This window comes from Nesoenas mayeri (genome assembly GCF_963082525.1).
Source record: "Nesoenas mayeri genome assembly, chromosome: 4".
NCBI classification, from domain to species: Eukaryota; Metazoa; Chordata; class Aves; order Columbiformes; family Columbidae; genus Nesoenas; species Nesoenas mayeri.
The window spans coordinates 4110043-4134172 of NC_137540.1; the positions used below are offsets into that span (position 1 = coordinate 4110043).

Here is a 24130-nt window from a genome sequence, read left to right on the forward strand (position 1 = left end):
TAATCAGCAGCCAATTTAATAGAGTGATTCAATGAAATGTGTTGTAATCAATCAAAATAGCAGCTTATTTAAAGATTGATAAATGTCAAGGTTCATGCTAAACTTAGAGCAGGGTTTTCTTAACTAAAACACAGAAAAGGGTAAATTAAAATACACATGTACACAAACAGGAAAAAAAAAACAGTTCTAAAATCAAATTTCATGCACGCACACAGGTGGAGCTTAACCTACGATTAACGTTCCCCCTTTCATCATCTTTATCAATTACTCACTTTTATGTGTTGACATCCATCAGCAGACAAACATCAAAACCGTGCGGAATTAGGCTTTTTGATCTTTATGACTTCATCAGTAGATGATTGTTGAACCTTTATGAAATTGGCCTTGAAGGTGTCCCAGTCAGGGAGATCCTGGGTCACAGCTGCTGCCATCCAGCACAGCTCACGGGGTCTCACTTGAGAATCGCTATTTATAGGGTCACAAGATAATTCACTTCGGTCAGTATTTGTCCACAACTCACCTCAGGCTCACCTGGTACTTCCCAGATTGGGCAATGACCCAGTTGGGAAGAGCTGAGGTGCAATCAGGGGGCACCTGATTGTCCCAACTCACTCTCCGATCAAGACAAGAACAATGTTGGGTCACCCTGTGGTCGCCAAGCAAGGAGCACTTCGCTGTCCCAATTCACCTCACCCTTCAGTCAAGACAATGTTTGTCACCTAGGCAGGAACATACTGCTGGCCTAATGGTCACCGGGTGAGGGACACCAGTTCATTTCTACTTGCTACACTTGTGGTCAAAGCCAGAACACTTGAGAACATGATGCTGGCTTGTCTTGAGATCACCAGGGGATGGGCGTCTGTACCACCATAAGGGGGAATGGGAGCAATCACAGTCATTTGATAATCCACAAGAAAATCCATTTTTGCATTAAACTCCTGTAAGCAACTCAGGATAGAAAAAGACGCCATACTAATTCTTAGAGATGGTTATGTCGCATTGGGCTAAAGAACATTGTGGAAGTAACAACTCATTCTGTAATAAATCTTTTGTAGGAAAAAACCCCAACCTCTGGTCTCTTGGGTTGTTGTAATTCTGGCATTTTTAAACAGTATTGCGTGTACTTAAAAAAATAAGCTATACAACAGCATTGCCCTTTGTGAGCTGCAGTGAAGCATTTTGAAGCAGAAATGTGAATGCTCTCATTAAACTGTTCAATCACCGATCTCTTAGGAATAGCAAATGTTTATTTAAAAAGGTCACAGGAAAAAAATTCAACACAGCGTCTGGGAGGCTGGAAGCACGCGAAGTGTGGGAGTTCATAGAGCTGCTGAACTGCAAGGTAATAGTTGGATTGAGAACAAGACACAGCAACATGCTGCGGTCTTGTTTTGACTGTAAATGATTTGGAGTTTGGTGAGTATTCTTGTGTGCAAAATCTGTTTCTTAGCGACAGAGCAGGGAGAAGCGAGTGGGTAATAATAAGTACATGGAGCATTCTGAGTCACAAATGTGCTTTTTGCTTGGGGATGGAAGGAAGTGTCACAGCCTGAGCATGCACTGGGTAGTCAGGACCTTCAGAATTTGCCTCCTACATCTGGTGCGGGATTCTTTGTGGCCCTGAACTAATGAGCTGAGTTAATCCTCTTGGGGATAAGGAGGCAGAACCATGAGATCCTAATTATAGCAGGAGCCCAGGTCTGTTCACCCTGCTGCTGAGGGCTGAGAAGCAGCTATGCAGGGTGAGCTCTAGAATTTTGCCAGGTATTTGAAGTGAGAGATTACTACCTACTTAAGGATACAGCACGTTTTGATGTGTAACTTCTTTGATGAACCAGTAGAATGGAAGTAAAAAAATATATATGTGTTAGGTTTTCATTTGTTGCAACATATTATCATTATTTTCAGTGGAGTTGTGCCAAATTCTGTCCAGGTAAGGAACTTGGCTTGTGTTTTCTGGTTTTTTAAACTCCTCCTTCCAAACCCTCACCCAACTCCACATTAATAATATTCTTTGCTTACATATTTTATATGCTGTTCCATAGATAAAGACATGGGAACAAGCTTGGCACCTGATTCTTATGTCAAGCTTAATTTTATCACCCTTTTAGTTTATTGATTTCAATTGCATTATAGTAATTTGAGGATCACACTCACATCTGATCCAGAATAAGAGGTTCAGTTTCATTTTGCACACAAAAACTTTCTGACTCACAAAACAGGTGTCAAATATGGAACCATGTACTTGCATAGCTTTGGTAATAAAAACTACCAGAAGAGGATACATAAAACAGGATGCAGTTTCCTGTTTTTCCAAATGGAATATACATACCTGCAGTGACAAAGTCCCACGATACCTGATCACGTCCCAGGTGGAGCCAGCAATGGCAGTGATGCTTTTTCCTCTGTTGCACGTTATCCTGCAAAACACACATTACTTTGGTAATAAATATAACAGTTAAGATTCACCAAGAATTACCCTTCCTCTTTCAGCTTCACTCAGCAAAGTATTTCAAGTCCCTATATACACACCCCTCATATATATATATATATATATATATATATATATATGTTTATGTTTATAAATATATATAGTGTAGTTCTATATACAATACTTATAACCCTTTTATATAGATATATAGTATGTAAGGAGTATGTTAATAGATGCCTCATAAATAGTATTAACAAGAATTGGAAGATTTAGAAACTTCTTTTTCCAGAGCGCTGTAACACTTTCTAGGGGAAGATCATATTATAAATGTGGACAACCTTGGTTTTCATATGGAATATGTTGCAGAATAAGGAAAACTTGGTGGCTTGACATCCAAGAATGATGAGGAGTGATGACAGTGGTGAATAAAAAGGGCAAGAGGAGATTTCCTGTGGAGCCATTAAGAAATTGAGGAGAGGACAGGGTTTTATTCCCATTTTGCAAAACTTTAGTGATTTTTCATACCAAGGTTTTGTTTTCATCCAGATTTTAGTTGATTTCAACTGTAACTCACTTGGAAATCTCTCCTTTTGGAAGCCCTGGAATTTAGGTTATTGGCTGTTGCTGGTTGCCTGCTGGGAATGGAAGCAGCATTGTCGATTACTGTAATAGAAGGCCAATTTTTCCTTTATACCTACATTGATGCAACAAATCCAATTTGTTATACAAGAGGAGTTCCATACAAAGATTATGATGTGTTATGTACAAAACCTCGGAACATTGGAGTCTATTATAGATGCAGAGCGATTTGATAGTGGTATTAAATTGCAGGTCTAGAAGTACGAAGAACACGCTGCGTGGCAGCGAGTGCACAAACAGAGCTCGTGACTGCAAACCAGAACCTCTGTCTGCTGTGTCCATTTTATTCCCTGTTTTAAGTAACATAAGCAATTTGTCTTCTGTCTTTAAATTTCTCAATCTATGTAAGAGTAATTTACCTAATCCATGAGGATGGATGGATTAGGCTTTGTATAGTGCTCAGAACCTCCCTCTGGCAAAACTCACCATAACTTCCAAATATTATTTATTGACTCCAGCAGCTCTGCCTCAAACACTGAACTTCTTTACCAAGGTATTAGTGCCGGGTGGTTAATCCCTTTTGTTGTAGGTATTTTCCCTTTCCCAGCTCGGTTGCCCTCAAAGCTGGCCCTCAAGCATCTCTCTATAGATGAATTTGACAACACTGGAGGAATGATTTTACGCTGTTTAAATCCTTTGTTTTGTATGATTATTGTTATGTTCGGGACTCTACCGTGGGGTTTGGATTCATTTTTTTTTTAATGTAACTCTTTGTTTTACAGATGAGGGCAGGAATGCAGTTGACCATGCAGGTGGTGCACATATTGTAGTAGACCACATAAGGTCACTGTGCAGTAAAACAGATCCAGCCAGTGAGAAGCTCTTGACTGTCTTTTGTGGCATGCTGATGAACTATAGCAATGAGAATGGTAAACAACACTGACAATTTGCTTTATGTCTACCAGGAGAACAACCTCAGCAAAAAAGAAAAGAGAGAAAAGTTAAAGTCAACCATAGGTTTACATTGTGGATACTAACACTAAGTTATTCTGAAAAGAACAAGTACCTCAATTCACATGTACAATTTTCTGTCTCAGTAAAATTATGTTCCCAAAAAATTAGATAACTTCCTGATGAAATTCCATCTAGCATATTACATGAAGTTTTAATCTCAACATCTAGAATTTAATTCTTTGTCTAAAAGCAACACATGGAGATGTATCATCCACCTTAGGGAAAACCAGATTTACGGAAGTAAACTAGAAGGCTACATTAAGTCCTCTCTTTTTCCTTTAGTATCAAACAACACCATGAGACTAATTTGTGGCAGGCATGCGGTGTTGTCCTGTTGACAATTTGGAGGTATAGATGTCAAACAATTTCCCTTGATCATTTTTCTCCTTGTGAAATGTATATAAAACCATGTTAACTTTCCTCTAAGATAGATAGGGAATAATTTATATGTATGTTCAACACTGTTCTGTGTGTACAAATTATAAGTTTATGTTCTTTATGCCGTTAAATGGAGATGTTATGGGACTGGGACAAAACCAAAAGATAGTATATTAAATGAGAAATCCTTGATCAGGGAGGGTAAAACAATAGTTTTCTACACTAGTTGTACAAACACACTGCTATGTTAGTAGCTGGCGTGTTTCTGCACGCAAGCGTGGTAATGTGCCAAAGCAGATTATACAGCGTTCACACATTTCCAAGTTTTTCAAAATCTGAATATCTAAGAAAATGGGGATAAATGAGGAAAGCTAAATAGAGGCCGTTCTCTTGACTCGTAATGGTGCAGACTGCAGATGGAGTTTGCTAATCACACCGTTTCTTCAATCACACCCATTTCCTGAATTGTAGAGTTTTATCTTAGGAAGAAATAGCTTATTAGCTGCTCACCATTTCCTTCAAGTTATCACTTTCTGTAACTCACTTTCCAAACCCCTGTCCCCAAAACTCTTCTGCTTTTCAGGATGGTCCACAGGCTTTGTTTTTCTTCTTTTCTTTTTCTTTCCCCTTTACTGCATAAATTTTCAACCTGCTTTATCATCTCTTCTCATATAGTTTCCTTGTGTGTTTTCTGTGCCATCTCTCTGGAGTTCTCAGCTCTTAGTGTTACTTATTCATCTCTAAATATCACTGTTGTGTGTCTTATCTCTTCCTCTTGTTCTTACATTCTTTTTTTCTCCTCCTTTCCTAGTATTATCTAGGAACACTTGTTCACAGCACTACTTTCTTCTTCTCCAAATAGCAACTTTCTAGTTCCTTTATTTCGTATAGTTTTCAGGAACCATTCGTTTTGCTTGATGTCTGCATGAGTGTCACATTTTATTGCATTTCATGGCATTAACTCCGTATTTTCCTTATTTGTTAAAATATTTGGAGCAAACAGATATTCTTTATTCTTTTCTTCTTTAAACTACCAGAATTCTCTGGGTTAATTAAGACTAACGAGCATCCAGGATATTGGGTGGGTGAAGACAGGCCAGTCCCAAAGCACTGTGTGGAGATACCTTGTCAGTTCTACTTCAGTGCCCAAGCTCCCAGCAGCTTTTCCTCAGGAAAACGAATTATGAGATAAATCTCCCAAACACGCAGCTTCTGAACCGTTTAGCTGTTATGAACATTGAATAAATGACTCGTTCCATCTAGTAAGATAGCTTGTTCTGGTGCAATCAATAAAGCAGTTGTGTGGTTCAGTGACAACAAGGAGGATTCGCTGGCTGCTCTCTCCCCTGCCAGGTGACATCTTTCATCTTGCACAAGCTCACAATTAATGCAATATTCACAGGAGACACTGAGGCAATGTCAGATGTGAGAAATACAGGAGTGTTCACAGCTCCTGGGGCTGGGTGCAAACCACCACATCCAGGAGCGATGCTGGGGGGTCTCCAGACCCTCATCTTACCCACCTACTTGATGGTGTCCATGAGAACAGACCTTTTGGCTCTTTTTGTCCCAGGACAGGTAGTTTACCTGTCTTGCCAGTTTTGTTTTAAGAGCCACAGGTACAATTTGATCATAGTTGTGAACTGCTCTAAAAACATCACCCGCAGACCATTGTAAATTCTCAGGACAATGGCCAATGTCAAATATGAACCCAAGACAAACACTTCCAAGCATTGCAGCATCAAGTGGATAATATTCTGATTAAATGCAGTTTTTCCTGACCTATTAAACATGAAAGCTCAGATCAGACAGTTAGTTCTGCTCACAGATCAGCAGATACCTTTTTGAGGATTTGCTTGCCAAGGCTTGGTCCCATGTTACTCACGGAGAAAATAAACACTGCCTTGGTTTTGCTGAAGGATGAGGAGTATGGGATTGCAGCCTCCAGTTCCAGATTGCTTTGTCTGTAGTTATGGAAACTAATTGGACAAAAATAAAAGACAAAATATTGGAGATGTAAGAAGCGTTTCAGTCTTTGAAACAGCACTTCTACCTTCTATTTCTTGTTTCTGTAGTCTTTTCCTGCTTAGCATGCTACGTTACAAAACTACAGGTGGGGACTTTGAAGATTTCTTTACTGTTTTTAATGACTCGCACTCAATGTTAAGTTGCGCTAGCTATCCAGATAAGGACGATTATCATTCCCAGTCAACTAATTGCCCTCTTTTTCCAATAGCCACCACTGTATTTTTAATAGGTATCAACCACCTTATTTTTTTAACATAACAGACTCATTCTTGAGTACTTTAAGTTTTTGAATTAGCATAGGGATTTATCACACATGAGTTTTACAAAAGTGGCGACTAAAGAGCAACTGCAGGTAATATTTTCTCTTCCTAAATAGCAAATGAATGGAGCGTTCTTGTATCTCGTCCTGATTCTGGACGCTCAGCTTGCAATTGTAACCGCATTCCTAACACTGTTGTCTAAGCTTTAAAACTAAGATTCCCTTTACAAGGTTCTTGTGCCATCTGCTTGTGTTCAGGAATTATTTTTGCCTGCTGTCTCTCAATTCTCCCTTTGCCTCCTTGGTATCTTATCATCTTATTAGTCGCTACAGTGTTACAGAACAAACTTCCCTTTGGCATCTCTTGCAGTTCTTTTAAGCTTATTTTTTTTTCAAAGTGGCCATTTTTTATTGTGTTGCTAGAAATCAGAGGGTTTTCCTAATGAGGCACATCCCTTTGCCTACAGCCCAGAACATCCTGACCCTCCCTGTATTTTACCACCCAAATTCAGTCAGACACAAATAGCTCATCCCTGCTTTCCATGATTAGTTCTTAAAATGCAAGTTGCAGGTAACATTAGGAATGAAACAAATGCATCACCCACGTTTGTTAATGTTTTTGCTTATAGCTTAATCCCCAAAGAAGCAAGTCTTGACCAAAAAAACGATAATAATTCTTTCCTTGTCAAGCTATGTAAACTATATTTGGGATACAGCGCACCTGTGCTTAAAGCTGCTGTTTGGGTACCTTTCAGCAGGTTCCATATGTTGTTGTGCTTCTCCCATCTGAAGGTTTATCAATTCACACAGTCTCTGTGTAGCGATGAATCTGCTCAAAAAGAGGCAAAGCAGGCTTGGATAAAGAGTAAGAAAACTAATAAGTAATTAATAAAATTAGCAATCATATGCAAACACTCAGATAAAAGAGTTAGTGACATGAGCAGTTATTCTGCAGATCTCATAATCCTGGGAGCTGAGTTTATTTACAAGTTAATGGGATCAGTCGATAAGGGAGCTAATTGTCTCCTGAGATTTATAAAACAAACCATGAAAGCGTTTTTAAAGAAATACCGAAATTATGAAAGAGCTAGGCCATTTGGCTTATTAGGTAGTCAAATTGGAGAAGTCAACTGGACACAGAATGCATGTGTGAAAGTACCCATTTTTATATACGGGCGTATATATGTAGACCAAAATAATTATGTTTATAAACTGCGTCCTCATCTCATTTCATATTAAACTTCAGTCTGTCAAGGTTGTCTTTCCTTCAGTGCCTTTGTAAAATGTAACGTTCTGATGTTAAATCATACAACCGCCAAGCCTTTCTTATTCGCACAAAACTCTGGGATGAATGCTGGGGACTGATTTGCACTGTTTACCAGCTGCAGAATCTATGTAAATACACAAGAAATGAGAGGGAGATTTATGGCCTAACAGCAATATTTCAGCACTGCCTCCTTCTAGGACTTACCTTTGCTAATTTTCATGCTTGCCATGTTTTTTCTTTCATTTACATCACAGCTAAAGAGGTCTAGCGTGCTTTCAAGACCTAAATATACTTAAATGCAAAGTAACTTAAAGCATGTAGAAGAAGATAAAAATGATAGTAGGATAGTTAATACCATCACTTATGTGTTATATGATGATTTAATGCAGACGTGGGGATTGTAAGCAGGTTTCTCTAGCGTATGAAATTATGCCACCAATCTGTACAAAACAAATTTGCCATTAGTGTTATTATCACGGTTGCTGATGAAACACAACATGACTAGTTGGTTCCTGAAATTCTGTCCAAAATAATGAACTAGCCTAAATCAGCATTTTCAACTCAAATGCCCCAAATAAAGTTCTCAATTTGGGATATTCTCCCCAGATCTTACTCTTTGGAGTTTCCATGTGTGTCACCGAAGGACATGGAGCCATTGAAATTCAAGTTTTAGGTAGGTAATTCTTTGTGCTGGCGCATGTATTGATTGCCTTTTAATCTACCTTTATATGCATCTGTGCAGCATCACTGTCAGTGCTTTTCACCCCAAGAGAACACAGGGCCATCTCACCAGCGCAACACGGGAGAGCGGTGCAGAATTTCCGCTTCTTTTGTGGCTTTAAGTCATAAATTCAGAAGAAACATTCAGTTTTTCATGCTTCCTGCTCACTGTGCATAAAGTTCTGCTTAGGGAGCTGATAGAAAAGCTGTTTCATCCCGAGACACGACGTTGCCTGGCTTTGTGGCTCGATTCAGTCCCGTGTCAGGCAACCGCTTGTAGGATGGAAGCCCATGTCCCCTGGATTTGCATCCTGCAAGGAAAGGCTGCACACACTGTTACTCCCAGGTACCCAGACCACAGTCTTTCATAAGAGAGCCTGGGAACTGCCGGCAGTCCCTTCACCTAAGACCGAACCACTAACAAATTCTTAATTTCTCTGAATTTAAAAGTGCTGTAAGTCAGCGACAAGCCCAATACTTTTCTCTTAAACTTCTTAATAGACTTTGCTCTTCTATTTACTAGAAAAAGAGCCTCTCACTGGTGGTAACGACAGATGTAAATGACGACTTCAGAATTTGTATGGCAAGCTCAGGCTGAAGTATTAACACAGCAAATAGCTGCTGGCAGCCTTTTATTTTCAAAGGTTTTGCCTCCTATGCAGCTTTGTGACTCACAGGGTTGTCTTGTCATTGGCAGAGGAGAAAGTTTCTCCCTTTGATTACTGCGGTTACGGCATCAATATTTGCCTTATTGGCAATTCTTGTTATCCCATTCGTACCCCTGGACACCATTCCTGTGCTCAGGTGCCTTCCTTCTACCGCAGGGAAATGGGATTGTTGTGGAGTCAGGTGTAATACCTGACTTTTGACTCGGTACAATTGTTCTTTCTTAGTCTATTTTCTTTTCTCCTACTTGGAAATTCTAGAGGCCCTTTAATCACTGCACTCCACGCTCCCTTGAGCAACAAAATAGATCCTTCTATTTGGCTTTTAAGATTCCTGTTGACTTTAAAAGATGGATGTGGTTTCCCCTTTTTCCACTCATTTTCTCCTCTGCACTTTTTATATCTATTGTATTAAGAAAAAGACAGCAGAAGGGAAAAAACAAAAACCAACAACAAAACCCCCAGAACCCAAACCTGCTCCAAATAGAGACTTTACGTTTCTGATGTCAGAAAGCTTTGCCAAATGAAGCCCATAGAGATTAATTGTCTCTTTGCCCATTACAGTTGGATAAAGTGATTTTAGAGCGACTTGAGGCAGTCTAGTAAAAAAAGCAATTTCTTTCCACATAATTTTCTATGGCATTTGTGGTTTGTGTCTTTGTACTCCTACTCTCCGTGACTACCGTTTTTCCTTCAGAATTGTCTGCAGGGGACAATCACAAACCAAGGACAAAACCAGATTATTTACCAGTAACTTGAGTTCTCCTACAGGCTCATTTCCCCCCCAGAACCATTCCAGCTCCCTCCTCCCTATTCAGAGGTAGATATTTGCAGTCAGTTGAAGTAGGAGGGCAGAGCAGTGACTCACACCTGCCAGAGGTAAAGTGGCATTCAATTCATGCGCTAGTTGTACTTACCTGAAATTTGACAACTTCAACAGCTCTTTGATGGCGTTCGCATAAATTCCTCTAAAGACCACAAATCTGTGGAAGAGATAACACACACCTCCCCTTAAAATAGAAAAAGAAATTCAGTTACTGGTAAGTAATACAGTTTTATTAACGATGTCGAGCCATAAGGATTCCTGCTCATCCCCAATAACCTGTAATAACCACGCCATTTACTTATTTAGCGTGCCAAATTGATAACTATTATAAAAGTGTTTTACACCAAATATAAATGAACTAAACATTCCAGAATCTTTTCATAATTTATATTCTGTGAGAATTCCGAACCATTTTGAAGACAAAGATTTTTCTGAGAGCATGAGATGATGCTAAACTTGATAGACTTAGGATGTAATATGTTTTTATCTCCCTGTAAAAAGCTGCCATATTTATGGCTCTGATTCCATACACATAATAGCTCCAACTGATTTTGGTTGCTCAGAATGAATTCCTTAAAATAAATTACCTAATTCCCCCCTAGGGCTTGACCCAAAGCTAAATGAAGTAATACAACTCTCTTGAATTCACTGGGCTTTGGATCATTGTCTTTTGAGCCTGTAACATTTAAACATAGTTAAAGTGCTTAGAAACAAAGGGAAAAAGATGCTTAGGAAGATTACTAAACAACATCTGGTGTGTTCGTGTCTGCTTGCTTGTATTCAGCTGTGAAACAATGTTTTTCTTCTTTACTGTGTTATAGGTAAAATGTGTAAGAGAAAATATCATCATAAATAATTCTTTAAAACAATCATGTTTCTGCCTAACCATCAACGCATCTTTCTATTTGCAGACATCTAGGAGCAATAACTTTCTTACTTGTAAATACTATAAACTTTCATCCTATGCAAGAAATTATCAGAATGGCTTCTAAGGAGTTTTCTTAAACCTTCCAAGTTTTTTGTCTTTATTAAACTTCCTTTTTTTCTCAAGCTCCTCATTGTGACTTCCTGTGTTTATAAAACTTTTCATGTTTATTTCAGTGCCAGTTTATATTCATTCTGATTTTAATTTTCCAGTTTTGATCTCTAAGGGAAAGCAGTATATAGGAACATGTTCTCAGATAAGTAATGATTTCACTGACGTAGTTTTGTTTGGTTTCAGTCAGCTCGTCTCAGTGAGCTCAGAATCAAACCCAACATGTATTAGTAACCTGATAACCACCAAATTATCAGTAGCTGCATAAATCACTAGATCAGGAGGGAACATTTCTGGGAATATGTCCCATTGCCAGGGAGAATTATGAGTCCATATCTCAAATCTGGACCAGATACTAGTGTAGAAGAGTAGAGGAGACAGATGATTTAATGCTGCTTAGCCTAGAAGTTGCTTTGTGTGAAAAATGCTTTTTTTGCTCTAAAGAATAGTACTACAAACAGGAATGTTAACTCACTGTTGCACTTTCTTTCTACGTAGATACCCTGCAGTCGCAGCTTATCAATATGGGTGTTATTCCTACACTAGTGAAATTGTTGGGCATTCATTGCCAAAACGCAGCTCTGACAGAGATGTGCCTTGTTGCATTTGGCAATTTAGCAGAACTTGGTAAGTCTACAGTATTAATCTCAAATTTACATCCAGTTTTCATAAAGTTAAGACTAACAGAAGCCTTGCACTGACGCTTGTTCCATTCCTTTTGGTACATTCAATATTTAAAGCAAGCAGTTTCTGCTTATCGTCTCTAAAATCTATAGTTGTCTCCCTTCAGTAACTGAAATTTATGTAGATACTTAGTACAACCTTATGTTTTATGTTAAAGTTCACTTAGGCACATTTTAAATCATCTAAACAGTATTTCCTGAGTGCTGCTACTTACTGTGAATTATTTATTAATAATATAATTAATGTATCCTGGTGTAGCTCCACAAAGTTACATCAGGATTAAATTTGGCTCATGGAAATCACCGAATGAAACTGAGACAGGCTCAGTTCATAAATCTGCCTATACAAGATTCCTTTAGGTGTAGAGTTTTAACATGTTCCAGACTAAACACTTGCATGTATAAAGCATTAAAACTACTAAGCTGTAGATGTTATTTTTCCTAAGTTTAGTTAAAACTTCATTTAAATGGAAGTTTGTGGTCCTGCTTTGATCCAGTGTCTTTGCAAGGGGATTAGTTTTCATTGGAATTCCACAAGGTGTAAACCAAAAGGTTGTTAGGGCCCATGTTATATTATCACTCATGTTTTACATTGCTGTCCTTCTTTCGCTAAACTATTCTGCGAAATTTTAGTCTTATGAGGTTTTTTGCACTGAAGTACAATAATATAGCAGTTGTGATATCATCCAGTATTTTTAAGAAGATTTGGCAGTTTAAAATATGAAAAAAAACCCATCTGTGAATCTGTACTATTTGGTGGCCTGAAGTTATTCACAACTGTCCTAAGTTCATAGATTTCAAGGCCAGACAGAATATCATGTTGTCTAGCGTAGTCTGACCACACACATAATACCTTTGCTTATAGCAGCCAAGTCTACTCAACAAAACAACAACAGAAAGAGCCATCAAAATAGCACTAAAGAAATGAATAGATCAGAGGTCTTCAAGGTGGGCACTATGTATTGTGTCTGCACAGCAGAAAATATGAGTCATACTCTGGAAATTCTAGTGCTAAAATGCAGCTAAAACCGTAAGGATATTAAATATAACACATGGTATATTCACTGAGAACTACATTCCCTGTCCTTCTTGGAAAGATCCAGCTCTGTCCAGTTGAGAAATAAGAACCATGGGAAGGAAGCCCAACAGCAGCCGCTTCCCTTCCCGCACGCTGGAAAGATGCTCGTCCTTTAAGACTGGCACAAAATTAATTTAGCTTGTAATACTTTAATCTCCCTTAAGCAATAGCTTAGTCAATCACATTGTAACTGTAATAGTTTATTTTTGCCTTGTAACTTCAGGGCATTTTATTGTCAGGTTATCATTTTTCATCACTTCAGAGACAACTGCATTGCATAAATCCCTTGAGAAGCATTATATGAAACTCTCATTCTGTGTCAAAGGAGGGCAAAAACCCAAAAAAAAAAAAAAAAGTGAATGATGGTTCTACTTTTAAAAATACAGGAAAGGTTAAAAATCCACTTTAATCTGCTATGCAGTTGTGCATATTGAAAGAAAACAATAATGGAGTGTGCACAAAAGGGTCTGGGTCTGCAGTTTGTGCTCTTCCCCAGTGCTTGGGGTCAATTCTATATTAAAATCATCCCTAACCCTCCACTGGAGCAGTAGCAAAGCTTCTGGAAGGTTTTCCTAACTACAGATGGCTCTCAGGAGGTGGCAACTGGAGAATGCGGAACACCAGCCCCACCACCTGCATTCCCTGTAATGCTGCCAGCGAGGGGGAATAAGATACAGACACTGCAGCAAGAGATGCTTTTGTTTAACCTATATTTGAAGAACCATTATTTGCTGGCCAACCTCCTGGTAGTGAGGGAGCCCATCTGTAAAGGCGTTTTATGCTGTCTATGCAGTATGAAACGGCCCCGCAACAGCGACGCACGGATTGCAAAGGAAATGCCACCGTCATACAACCACATCAATATTAAAGCGTTCAGTGTGGCCCTTCATCTCTCCCATAGAAAATGTGGCATATAATCTGTCAGTCTTCCTGTTAAGCTGAGGGGAATCAAAGACTTTTTTTATATATATAGATTATAGATTATATAGATTATAGATATAGATCATATAGATTATAGATATAGATATAGATATAGATATAGATATAGATATAGATATTTTCTTAATGTTACTGTTTCTATGGCTACCTTTACATTCTGTTGGGCAGAAGCAGCCCCAACAGCCTTGATAATAGATGTACAGATTTTTAACAGCCTTAATAGTAATTAATTCAGGTCAGTGCATTTATCATAAAGTGTTAGACACGTTTCTTTTCATTTAGTGACAAGCATGAGTCTATTGTTCCTGTCTGTGAAGAGCACTTAGTCATCTTACTGAATAAATCTGGTGATAAAGGGAAAAAATAGTCCTACCTTTTATGTGGCTTGTTGACTTCATACCGAATTTTTCCTTTTGCTTGGCAGAGTCAAGTAAAGAGCAGTTTGCCTACACAAACATTGCTGAAGAGCTTGTGAAACTGTTCAAGAAGCAAATAGAACATGATAAAAAAGAAATGATCTTTGAAGTTTTGGCTCCCCTGGCAGAAAATGGTGAGGATTCTTGTTTTCTTACACTTTTTTTTTAAAAAAAATTCATTCCCTTTTATGTATTTTGGTGCCTTTTACAGGAGCTAAATGCAAAGTAACCGGCTGCCTCATTCAGCCATGGGTGATGGTTGCGATGACAGTTTGATATGACATGAATAGGTCTTAATTGTCTGAGCATCTCACAGGAGCCAACAAACTGTTAATGCCAATGCCACCTCTGATTCACTCTGTATTTGATTAGGTTATATTATATTTCCCTGTACCTCCAGTGGGAATATTAAAGGTGCAATACGTGCAGGATCCCCCTGCCGGGATGTTCCTCCCAAATGAGCTCTGGGTGGTTTGTGTAACCTACTGTCTGCCCTTAAAGGAAACAGAAATGAGTTACCGGGGGGAACTGGACTGAAGTGGGGGCCATTCTGAATGTGGGAGACACCACAGTCTATAGATGGCTCTATAACCTTGGTTTAATCACCTCAGCATTAAAGCTCTTTTGAATGCAATCAAGTATGAGATAGAATTGTGGACCCTGTTAGGTTTCATCCTACTCTGTTGCACACACACACTGTATCTGTTGTACATAGTATAAATCACAATAACTTTTAAAATTGAAGTAAACATTTATTTTGTCTTTTATTTTAAATGGTATGCGAAAATAGGATTCCTTTTTTGAGTTCTAAAAATGCACATTTTGTCAAAATAAATTAATTTGCTCTATAACAACAACTAGCAAGTTGCTCTAAGTTCCGTACTTGGAGACTGAATTGGATCCAAGCTTTTGCAAGTTTGACTCAGTTCAAATGCTTACTTTTTCTTAGACTATGTTTTATAGGCGCAATAAAATTCATTAAGTTTACTGCTGCTGAATATAACTCAGGTGCTTGCATATAATGAGACATTCAGCTGAACTCTTCCACTGGGGATTCAAGGCACACTTAACTAAGTTCACTGTGCTGGTACCGTTCAGGTGCTTTTGATTGTAAATAATCAGCAATAGGTCAAGAGGCAAAAGTATCTAAATGAAGTATTTGCAGTCTAGATTTCAGTGGTTGGGGCTTTTAGGGTTTTGTTTTGTTGTTGTTTCAGGACACTGGTATAGTGATTTATATTTCCGGCACACCCACAACCCAGTATTCTATAACTAAAGGAACTCTCTATCTTTTTGAAGTACTTCAGTAAAAAAATACTGATTTATAAAAATGCCAACTGGATATTTTGCATTCCCTAACAGAGTTCACAAGAAGGTCAGTTGCTCTTGGAGGAACAATGAATTTAACTCAGGCAAAAAACCTGGTGACGACAGGAAATTGAGAGTCAGGCACATCCTTCACCAGAAGTAGAAAACTTTTCCTCACCCAATTTTCACTTCTAAACTAGATGAAAAAGATATTTCCAAAGCTTTGGCCTCTCAAAATATTTTAATTTGGGTTAAACTCCTTATTGTATAAACACCATTGCATGCAGAAAGCTAAAAGAAATCCATTGTTCGCACATTTGTGCTGAGGTTTGCGACTGTGCTTTCTAAAAATCAGCATGCAAAACCTACCAGAATCCCTTTCACCCAACAGAAAGACATAACAGCATGAGCCAACCCGCTATTCCCGCTCAACAGAAAGGGAGATTTGGCATGTAAAGGAGATTCCCAGCTTCGATTCACAAGGAAAAATCTGTTAAAATTGTGTTGTAGAAACAACAGGAAAAATATTGCTCCCAAGTCCTATTTCACCACCTGAAAAACATTGACCACCTTCTCTGTTGAGCCCGGTTCCCAATAAAAACTACAATGAGTTCGCCTCAGCAGTTCCCAGGTTTTCTTCAGTCTCAACAAACTTCTCTCCCAACCCAGCTTTTTGGATTTGGCCTCACTGTACTCCTGGAGCCCTTGCAATGAATACCACAAATCTTGGCAAGCTAAAAGAAATGGGTGATTACTTGCTCTGAGATTTCATCCAAAAGTTCTGTGTTTTGTGCTTGCATGTCTCGGTCAAGTCAGTAGCTCTTCTGTACTTAAAGAGAATAAGAAACCCTAAATTTGTTCTGCACCACAGTCCGAAGTCTTTGAAAAGCCCAAACAGTCTCTCTGAGTGATGACCGAGATGCCACAAGTTTGCTGTAGAGAAATATCCTCCTTTTTGAGGAGCAAAGAGCGGCTCCATACAGCTTCAGGGAATAGTTGTACTGGAAAGGCAGCCAGAGCTGGGGGAGACCCTGGGAATAATAACATCATAATAAATAATAACAGAAGTTGGCCCTGAGAATGTAAAATTTAAAAGTTACAATTTTATCTATACAAGCTGTCAGTGAGATCATTGGCATCACTGCTTCTTTTCATAGAACCATAGAATCATTTTGGTTGGAAGAGACCCTCAGGATCATCGAGTCCAACCATAACCCAACCGAACTCCAGCACTAAACCATGTCCCTAAGAACCTCGTCTAAACGCCTTTTAAACCCCTCCAGGGATGGTGACTCCACCACTGCCCTGGGCAGCCTGTTCCAATGTTCAACAACCCTTTTCGGAAGGATTTTTTCCTAATATCCAATCTAAACCTCCCTTGGCAGTCTGCCCTGCATGTATGTACAACAGATATACATAAAGTCCTGATTCTGACTGCTCTTACCCCTGCTGTTCTTCAGATGTCATTAAGCTGCAGCTGGTTGAAGCAGGCTTGGTCGAGTGCTTACTTGAGATCGTTCAGAAGACTGTGGACAGTGACAGAGAGGATGATATTGCAGAGCTTAAAACAGCTTCTGATCTTATGGTTTTATTATTGCTTGGAGGTAAGTACGGTGTGTCGCCACCTTCTGCAAAGCAACAGCAGGTACCTGTAGTGCCATTTGGCTGCTGAATTTTACTATTTAATTGTCTAAATAACCTAGAGGACCTGCTACCTGCCAGTTAACATTCAATGGGGCAGATTTTGTCTCTCATCCCATTGCAGGGCTGGATTAATTGTAGTGAAGCCAGCAGAGCTTCCCGGACACAAAGAGAAGGGTTTTCCCTAACAAACGCTTCTTTGGCTTGCTGACTGTCTATGCTTTTTACCCCAGATGAATCCATGCAGAAGTTATTTGAAGGAGGAAAAGGCAGTGTGTTCCAAAGAGTGCTTTCATGGATTCCTTCCAACAGCCATCAGCTACAGCTTGCAGGAGCACTGGCTATTGCAAATTTTGCCAGAAATGGTAAGAATATGCCATAGTAGCTTATGTTAATTTATATGTGTCCTTCTATAATGCTCTGTCTGTACAGCTACAAACAAAAGCTGTGCATCATGGTAAAGCTGTTGTTAAGCTATATAGCAACATCAGCAGTTTTATATTTTACAGTCCCAAAAAGCGTTAAGCCTACTTTAAAAATACTGTTTCACATTTGTAGAGAGCTATAGGCGATTCCTGCCTTCTTCAGTGTTTCTTATATCACTCCTCTGAATTTGTCGTGAGCACTATGACTCCCATTGACAATGGTGGTCAAATTCTCAACAATAAAATCTAGGAAGGAGCAAGGAAATAACCCTTCTATTCTTAAAAAGCTCTTGTAAAAATCTTAGTAATAATCTTCCATTCACAAGTGACTTCTCTCATCTCACACAGACGGAAACTGCATCCATATGGTGGATAATGGCATAGTTCAGATTCTGATGGATCTGCTAGACAGACATGTGGAGGATGGAAATGTAACCGTGCAACACGCTGCACTGAGCGCTCTCAGAAACCTGGCTATTCCTGGTAAGCTCACTTTGCATCGCCAATTACCCAAAGGTGGAATTGTGTTCTGTCACTGCACGAGGGTGGGAGAACTGACAGTCCTGGAGGCAGCTCAGACTGCTGCTTTTCATTCAGGCCCGTCATCGCTTTTATGTCTTTTGCACAGCAGCTGTGACCAGCAGTTTTAAATATATCGCAGGACTGTTGACCGTCTTTTGCCACTTTGACCCCCCAGTATCATCCCCAACTAAGGAAAGGGCGGCTCTGTAATAGGCAGGGAGCTGAGGAGCCCCTGAGGATGGTTTCTCCATCCTTTCTGTCCAGAGCACACATCCTGGTTATTGCTGTTGTTCCATCTGGGGTGTCTCACAGCTGAGCGTCCCCACCAGACAGCAGTGCCCACTCGTAATTCCCTCAGGCTTTGACAATTCCCAAACTACAGCTGGCGGAAGCCTGTTAGAATAGCCAGCCTATTGCAGTTAGTTACTGTTTGTAGGCAATGAACTGAACGCTAATTTTGTCATTTTTAATAACTTAATTTGCATGAGTTTTGATTACACAAGCGTAGAAGGCAGAGTACATGCGCATAAAAACAAAGCAAGTCTGTAATACTTGTCTATGGCTTCTCATACCGAGCCAAAAATAAACTCTTTCATCCATTTAACCTTGTTTTACTATTTGCAGTTTTGACAAACGATAACTTTTTAAAAATGATCATGCATACATAACTAAACCCATGCAGCTTTAGAGGTTTGCCATTTGCTTACCCTTCTCAGGTGAGTAATTCTTTAACCTCACCAGTCCGCAACCTTCCCTGCCACCCGTGCTCAAGGATGTCTGCCAGAAACCTATGGAAGATATAATGTATATTGTTACAGAAAAATGAGCAAGTAATAACTGGCCTCAGTGGTGAACTGCTTGTTAAACACTACTCTCAATATGAAATAAGTACTTTTTTTTCTAAGTATCACATTAGACCAAGTTTGCACCATACGTATATTGCAGAGAGGTTCATGAAAGTAGAGAACGTAGACTAGCGGAGGGGATGAAAGAGTCTGAGACAGCTACAGGCTCAGACATTTCAGGCCACAGCGTTGTTTGTATAAAGTATTGGAACCGGGTAAGAAGTTACTTTGCTAATTGGATGTTTTAGTGCCTTTGCCTATGTGAAACAGAAGGTTGTTGTTGGGAATCAGAGAAGTTTCCTCAAATTTGGGAGCTCAAGTACTACCCTGAGCTTCTGCTTCACGTGTTTTGTAGAGAGCTCCTTCCCTAGCCCAAGGGAGCAAAGTCTAGTCTTGAGTTTACATTTGGGCTGAACACTGGAAATTAGATGTACATGGTAGGGAAAAGCAGTTAATTTCACACCTGTGTCGTAGCAACCATGAGGTTTTTCCACAACTCAGTATTATCAGTGCACACTCACATTCCTGAAGTGTTCACAAGCTGGTTTTCAAACTGTCTGAAAATTTGCTTCAAGACCGTTTTAGAAATAAGCTGCGTCTTCCAGAAATGCTCTTGAGATCATTCCTGTTCTTTATTCATGCAGTTGTAAATAAGGCTAAGATGCTCTCAGCTGGTGTTGCAGAAACTGTATTGAAATTTCTCAGATCGGAGATGCCCCCTGTTCAATTCAAGCTGCTGGGAACATTAAGAATGTTAATAGATGCACAAGGTAAAAATAAACTGTTCTCTATGTTAAGTGATTCTCTTTGGTTCAGTCTGTGATATGCTGCCAAGATTCTTACAAGGGGGAAGCAGAGGGTTCATTCTTGAAGTCTTGGAATAAATCTAATATATATGTAAAGGGAGAGGAATGTGGGTTGATTTTTCTTCTTCAGAACTCCTAAATTGACTGCCAGGGACCCAGACAATAGGCGTCAAATGCTTATTTACTTTTGTACTGAAGAACACTCCTACTGTCACATTACGAGTGTGTAACTGAGGCGTGTTTTACGCAACCGCTCCTGTTGTGCTGTTCACTTACTGCATTTCCTGGCTGTACCTGCAGCAGATTAGTGCACTTGTTAATTAATTAACTGCAATTCCAAAAAGGAACAAGCACCTTTTAGTTCATCACCTTGTTCCAAGATAAGAATTTATAAAATCAGAAGTCTGCTAAAAATCAAAAGTAGTTAATGAGATAAATTAGCCAAGTATTTATTTTTGACTCAGTCCTGCAGAAGATCCATTCTAGTTCCAGCAAAACTATTAGACTTGAAATAGAAATTCACTGGAGAAACTTATTTGGCTTATAAAAGCCAATACCTGACCACAGTGCTCCCTTCTGCACTTATATTTCTGATCTAGCCCACCTGGGATGTGACATCGCCTGTGTTTTCCCTGCTGTTAACCAACGCACAAACCGTATTAACTGGGCTGATGTTGTTTTCAAAAACCGAATTATGAATGTTTTTCTGCATTTTATTTCCATTTTGACTGGCTTTACTTGCTCCCACGCAGCTTAGACTTTCCCCACTGCTAGTGCAAGCTAGTTAAGTTCTGTTTAACCAACTCCTAGTTAGTAACTTTGTTGTTATGTTGTTGGCTCCGGCATCATGCAGCAGAAGCAGCTGAACAGCTGGGCAAAAACATCAAACTGGTGGAACGGTTGGTGGAGTGGTGTGAAGCCAAGGACCACGCAGGTGTGATGGGAGAGTCCAACAGACTACTTTCTGCACTTATAAGACACAGCAAATCAAAAGTAAGTCAGGAGTAAAAAAGGTGAGCGTGTAAGAGCTAAGAGTTACCTCTGCACTTGGTGTTGGTAGGTGTGTGATCCTTCCAGAGAGCCAGGCTGGTTAATTCATGGGTTGCATCCCCTCTGCGACCTGCCGGTCAGACACAAGAGCCAGGTTTAAAGGCTCGCTGGAACTATATGGTTAAAAAAATAATGAAAATTGAAGCAAAGCAAAACAATTTCAGAGTTGGAGGCCGGTTGAAGGAACACTCTTCACATTTATGTGGCTAAATCTCGACTCATTTGTATTGTATCCTCTAGAAGTTCAGCATGCTGCATTTTGTACATTTTAAGGATGCTATATATGAAGAGTCATTGCGCTCAGTTATTATGATGTTGCTATATATTTATATAAAATTGAGACCCAGGAATAGCCTGTCCCACTGCTCTTCATATAGCATATTCCAGAGTTTTAAGATTCTAATGGATCATTTTAAATTACCATTTATTCCAAATTCCAGGAGAAGCTTGCTTGTACATGATAAAAGGCATGACATTAAGAGAAACTGGGACAAATAGTTCTGCCACCCTCACCCCATCACATTCGCATCAGCTAAATACCTTTACACAAGCAGCCCAAGGGCACAGTGTGTCAGGCAAAACAGAGCCCGAGAAGGGACAAAACCATCACAGAATCCCAGAATGTCGGGGTTTGGAAGGGACCTGGAAAGCTCATCCAGTGCAGTCCCCCCATGGAGCAGGAACACCCAGATGAGGTTACACAGGAAGGTGTCCAGGTGGGTTTTGATCTGGAAACAAGCTGTTTCAGGCTCAGACTTCATTTAGTGTGATCACCGACAGGCTGCGTGACTGAGCTTAAATAACGAGCGTGATTTGGAGAACTCAGACTTAACAGCGACCTCTTCATTCCCGCACGGCGTTTGCAAAGTGAAAAACGTATCATGGACTTAATCTATACTGAGCATCTCTGGAAACAAATCAAGAGGCCTTAGAGATTTAAATCTTTGCTGATTTCTAATATTCCTGTCTCTCTAATGCTCATTCTCCGTGTTTTGTTCAGCCTCTAAAACTGATCAGATTTCATTTTTTCCGAGTTCTCACTTTTCCTACACCCCAAAGCCCAGTCCACAAGATGCACACATAGATGGCATACACCACCACAGATGTGCACTTTTATCAATAGTCTCCAAAGGAAAACAGTTCTAAATACAGAGACTCTATTGATGGCACCAAGTAAATATTAATATGGGACTTAATAGAATGATCACTTTTGTGTGGTTCATGTACTCATAAAGGAAACGTGACTGGAAGACAACAGAGCAGGGTTTTTAATGCTTTTACTGCCCTCTAGGTTCGAATATGAGTATGACTATATGGTTCTTTACAGCACATCAGATTTGAATTCCGGTTTTAATTTGAAAGGATTTCGGCTGATATTTACACAGGCAACAGTGGTTTAGAAAACTTACGTCTCATTCTGAAAAATGCAGTCGGTACTTGTGAGTTAAGCCACATGAGCACCAAACCTGAACTATTTGGTGCTGCCTCTTAGAGGGCGATGTTCACTATCAAAATTTAAAACAATGTTGTTATCAATGGTGCTGATTGATTCCCAGAGCTTATAGGGCCAAAATCCCACACCTATTCAAATAGAAATTAGCAGTTCCCAGATTACTCCACGAAGTCTCAAAACTACTCTGGAGGTCCACCAGAAAAATAAAAAATAACAAGATACGTCATTACAAGTAAGGAAAAATATAAAAGTACTTACATGTTCGCGTACATTATGTCATTCAGGAAAAATAGGTTTTAAACACGAAATTCTTGAATGATTAGGCTATGGCTTGTGCCACTAGCATCTTCAGTCTGGTTATCTAGGTTTCAAGGATTATGATCATATTGTGTCTGTTTCCTTGCATAGACAATTTTACTGCACAGTCTGTGCAAGCACTGGAACATAATTAATTCTAAACTCATGTACCAGTTCATGAGTTTTGACTCATGGCTGGAGTTAGAACAGGTTGTGTAATTCAAATGGAAATACAACACGTTGCTTAAAGATCTAAATCTTTTTCAAGAAAAAACTACTATTTCAAAACTTTGCGTACCCACAGAACAAATCAAAAAATAATAAAAACCAAACCACATTTCCTTGAGCAGTTTTCCTTTGGCATGACAAGGTACCTGATTTTCAGGCAAACGTTTTGCAAGTATTTTTGGGACATAGCGTGGTGAAAACATCAGGTGCAAACTCACTTTTTTAATGGCAATTAACAAGTAATCAAAGACCTGTAGACACCAGAAATCTTTAATCATCCTTTGTCATGTATGTAAGTTGGATCAAAATTTGGACTTGAAAAGGGAATCCCAGCTGCATATTGGTGTCCCAGAACTATCCTTCCCTAACTTGTTTTGTTCTTGAAAGAAAAGCAAATGCTGCTCCTTTCCCCACCCATTTCTGACAATCTTTGTTCAATTACACCATCTCTATTACATAGTCAGGTGTAGTATTTGTGATCTCACCTCTCTGAACACATTGAAGAAACTCTGAAGATTCATTATTTGATAACTGTATTAAAATTATATTATTGTGCCTCCTTATGCCAAATATAAGGTTTGTTTGGTGCTTTTGATAGGCTGCTCTGAACATCACAACATATAAGGAAGGGCAAACTAATCATCTTTGAACATCAGCTGAGTACAAGGATAGCAGAGTGGGCTCATTGTGCACACCATAAGGACTTGAGTTACACAGTATAACCTGGAAAAGAGTTACGTGTGTCTTAATTATGTGGTTAACTGGCTTGGTTTAACAGGTTGCATCTTACAGCTGCAGAGTAATAGCAGAAAGTTTACAGACATGCATGTACATTGACATATAAAGTGATGATACATGCATAAAGCCAATGAGTATCCTTACCCAAAGATAACACAGCATCCTTGACAGCTCCGTTATTTAATACAGTTTGGACGCAACGCAGCATTTTTTCATTCCAGTGTCATTTATTTTAGGATGTAATAAGGACCATCGTACAGAGCGGTGGCATCAAGCATTTAGTAACCATGGCAACCAGTGAACACGTAATAATGCAAAATGAAGCTCTCGTCGCGCTGGCACTAATAGCGGCTTTAGAGTTAGGTGAGTATCCCAGCAGTCCACTCTACCTGTTTGCTTTGCGGTCGATGCCCAAGAGAAGTCATAGAGGGAGAGTTGTGCGAGTTTCTTTCCAGTGCAGAGCAGCCTCCTCCTTCCACCTGCCATCAGCAGCATGGA

At 39.4% G+C, this 24130-nt stretch overlaps 1 protein-coding gene across 1 annotated transcript in view; it reads left to right on the forward strand.

Moving 5' to 3' along the window:
• Positions 1-24130, forward strand: part of RAP1GDS1 (Rap1 GTPase-GDP dissociation stimulator 1) — a gene marked incomplete at its 3' end in the record, with an annotated part of 81960 nt that overhangs the window by 55383 nt on the left and 2447 nt on the right. The window contains exons 5-13 of the mRNA XM_080344529.1: positions 3793-3939; positions 11702-11830; positions 14328-14453; positions 17088-17231; positions 17502-17633; positions 18042-18176; positions 19705-19830; positions 20720-20859; positions 23869-23995. Of these exons, the coding sequence (XP_080200655.1) occupies positions 3793-3939; positions 11702-11830; positions 14328-14453; positions 17088-17231; positions 17502-17633; positions 18042-18176; positions 19705-19830; positions 20720-20859; positions 23869-23995 (1206 nt within the window). The remainder of the gene's footprint in view (positions 1-3792; positions 3940-11701; positions 11831-14327; positions 14454-17087; positions 17232-17501; positions 17634-18041; positions 18177-19704; positions 19831-20719; positions 20860-23868; positions 23996-24130) is intronic.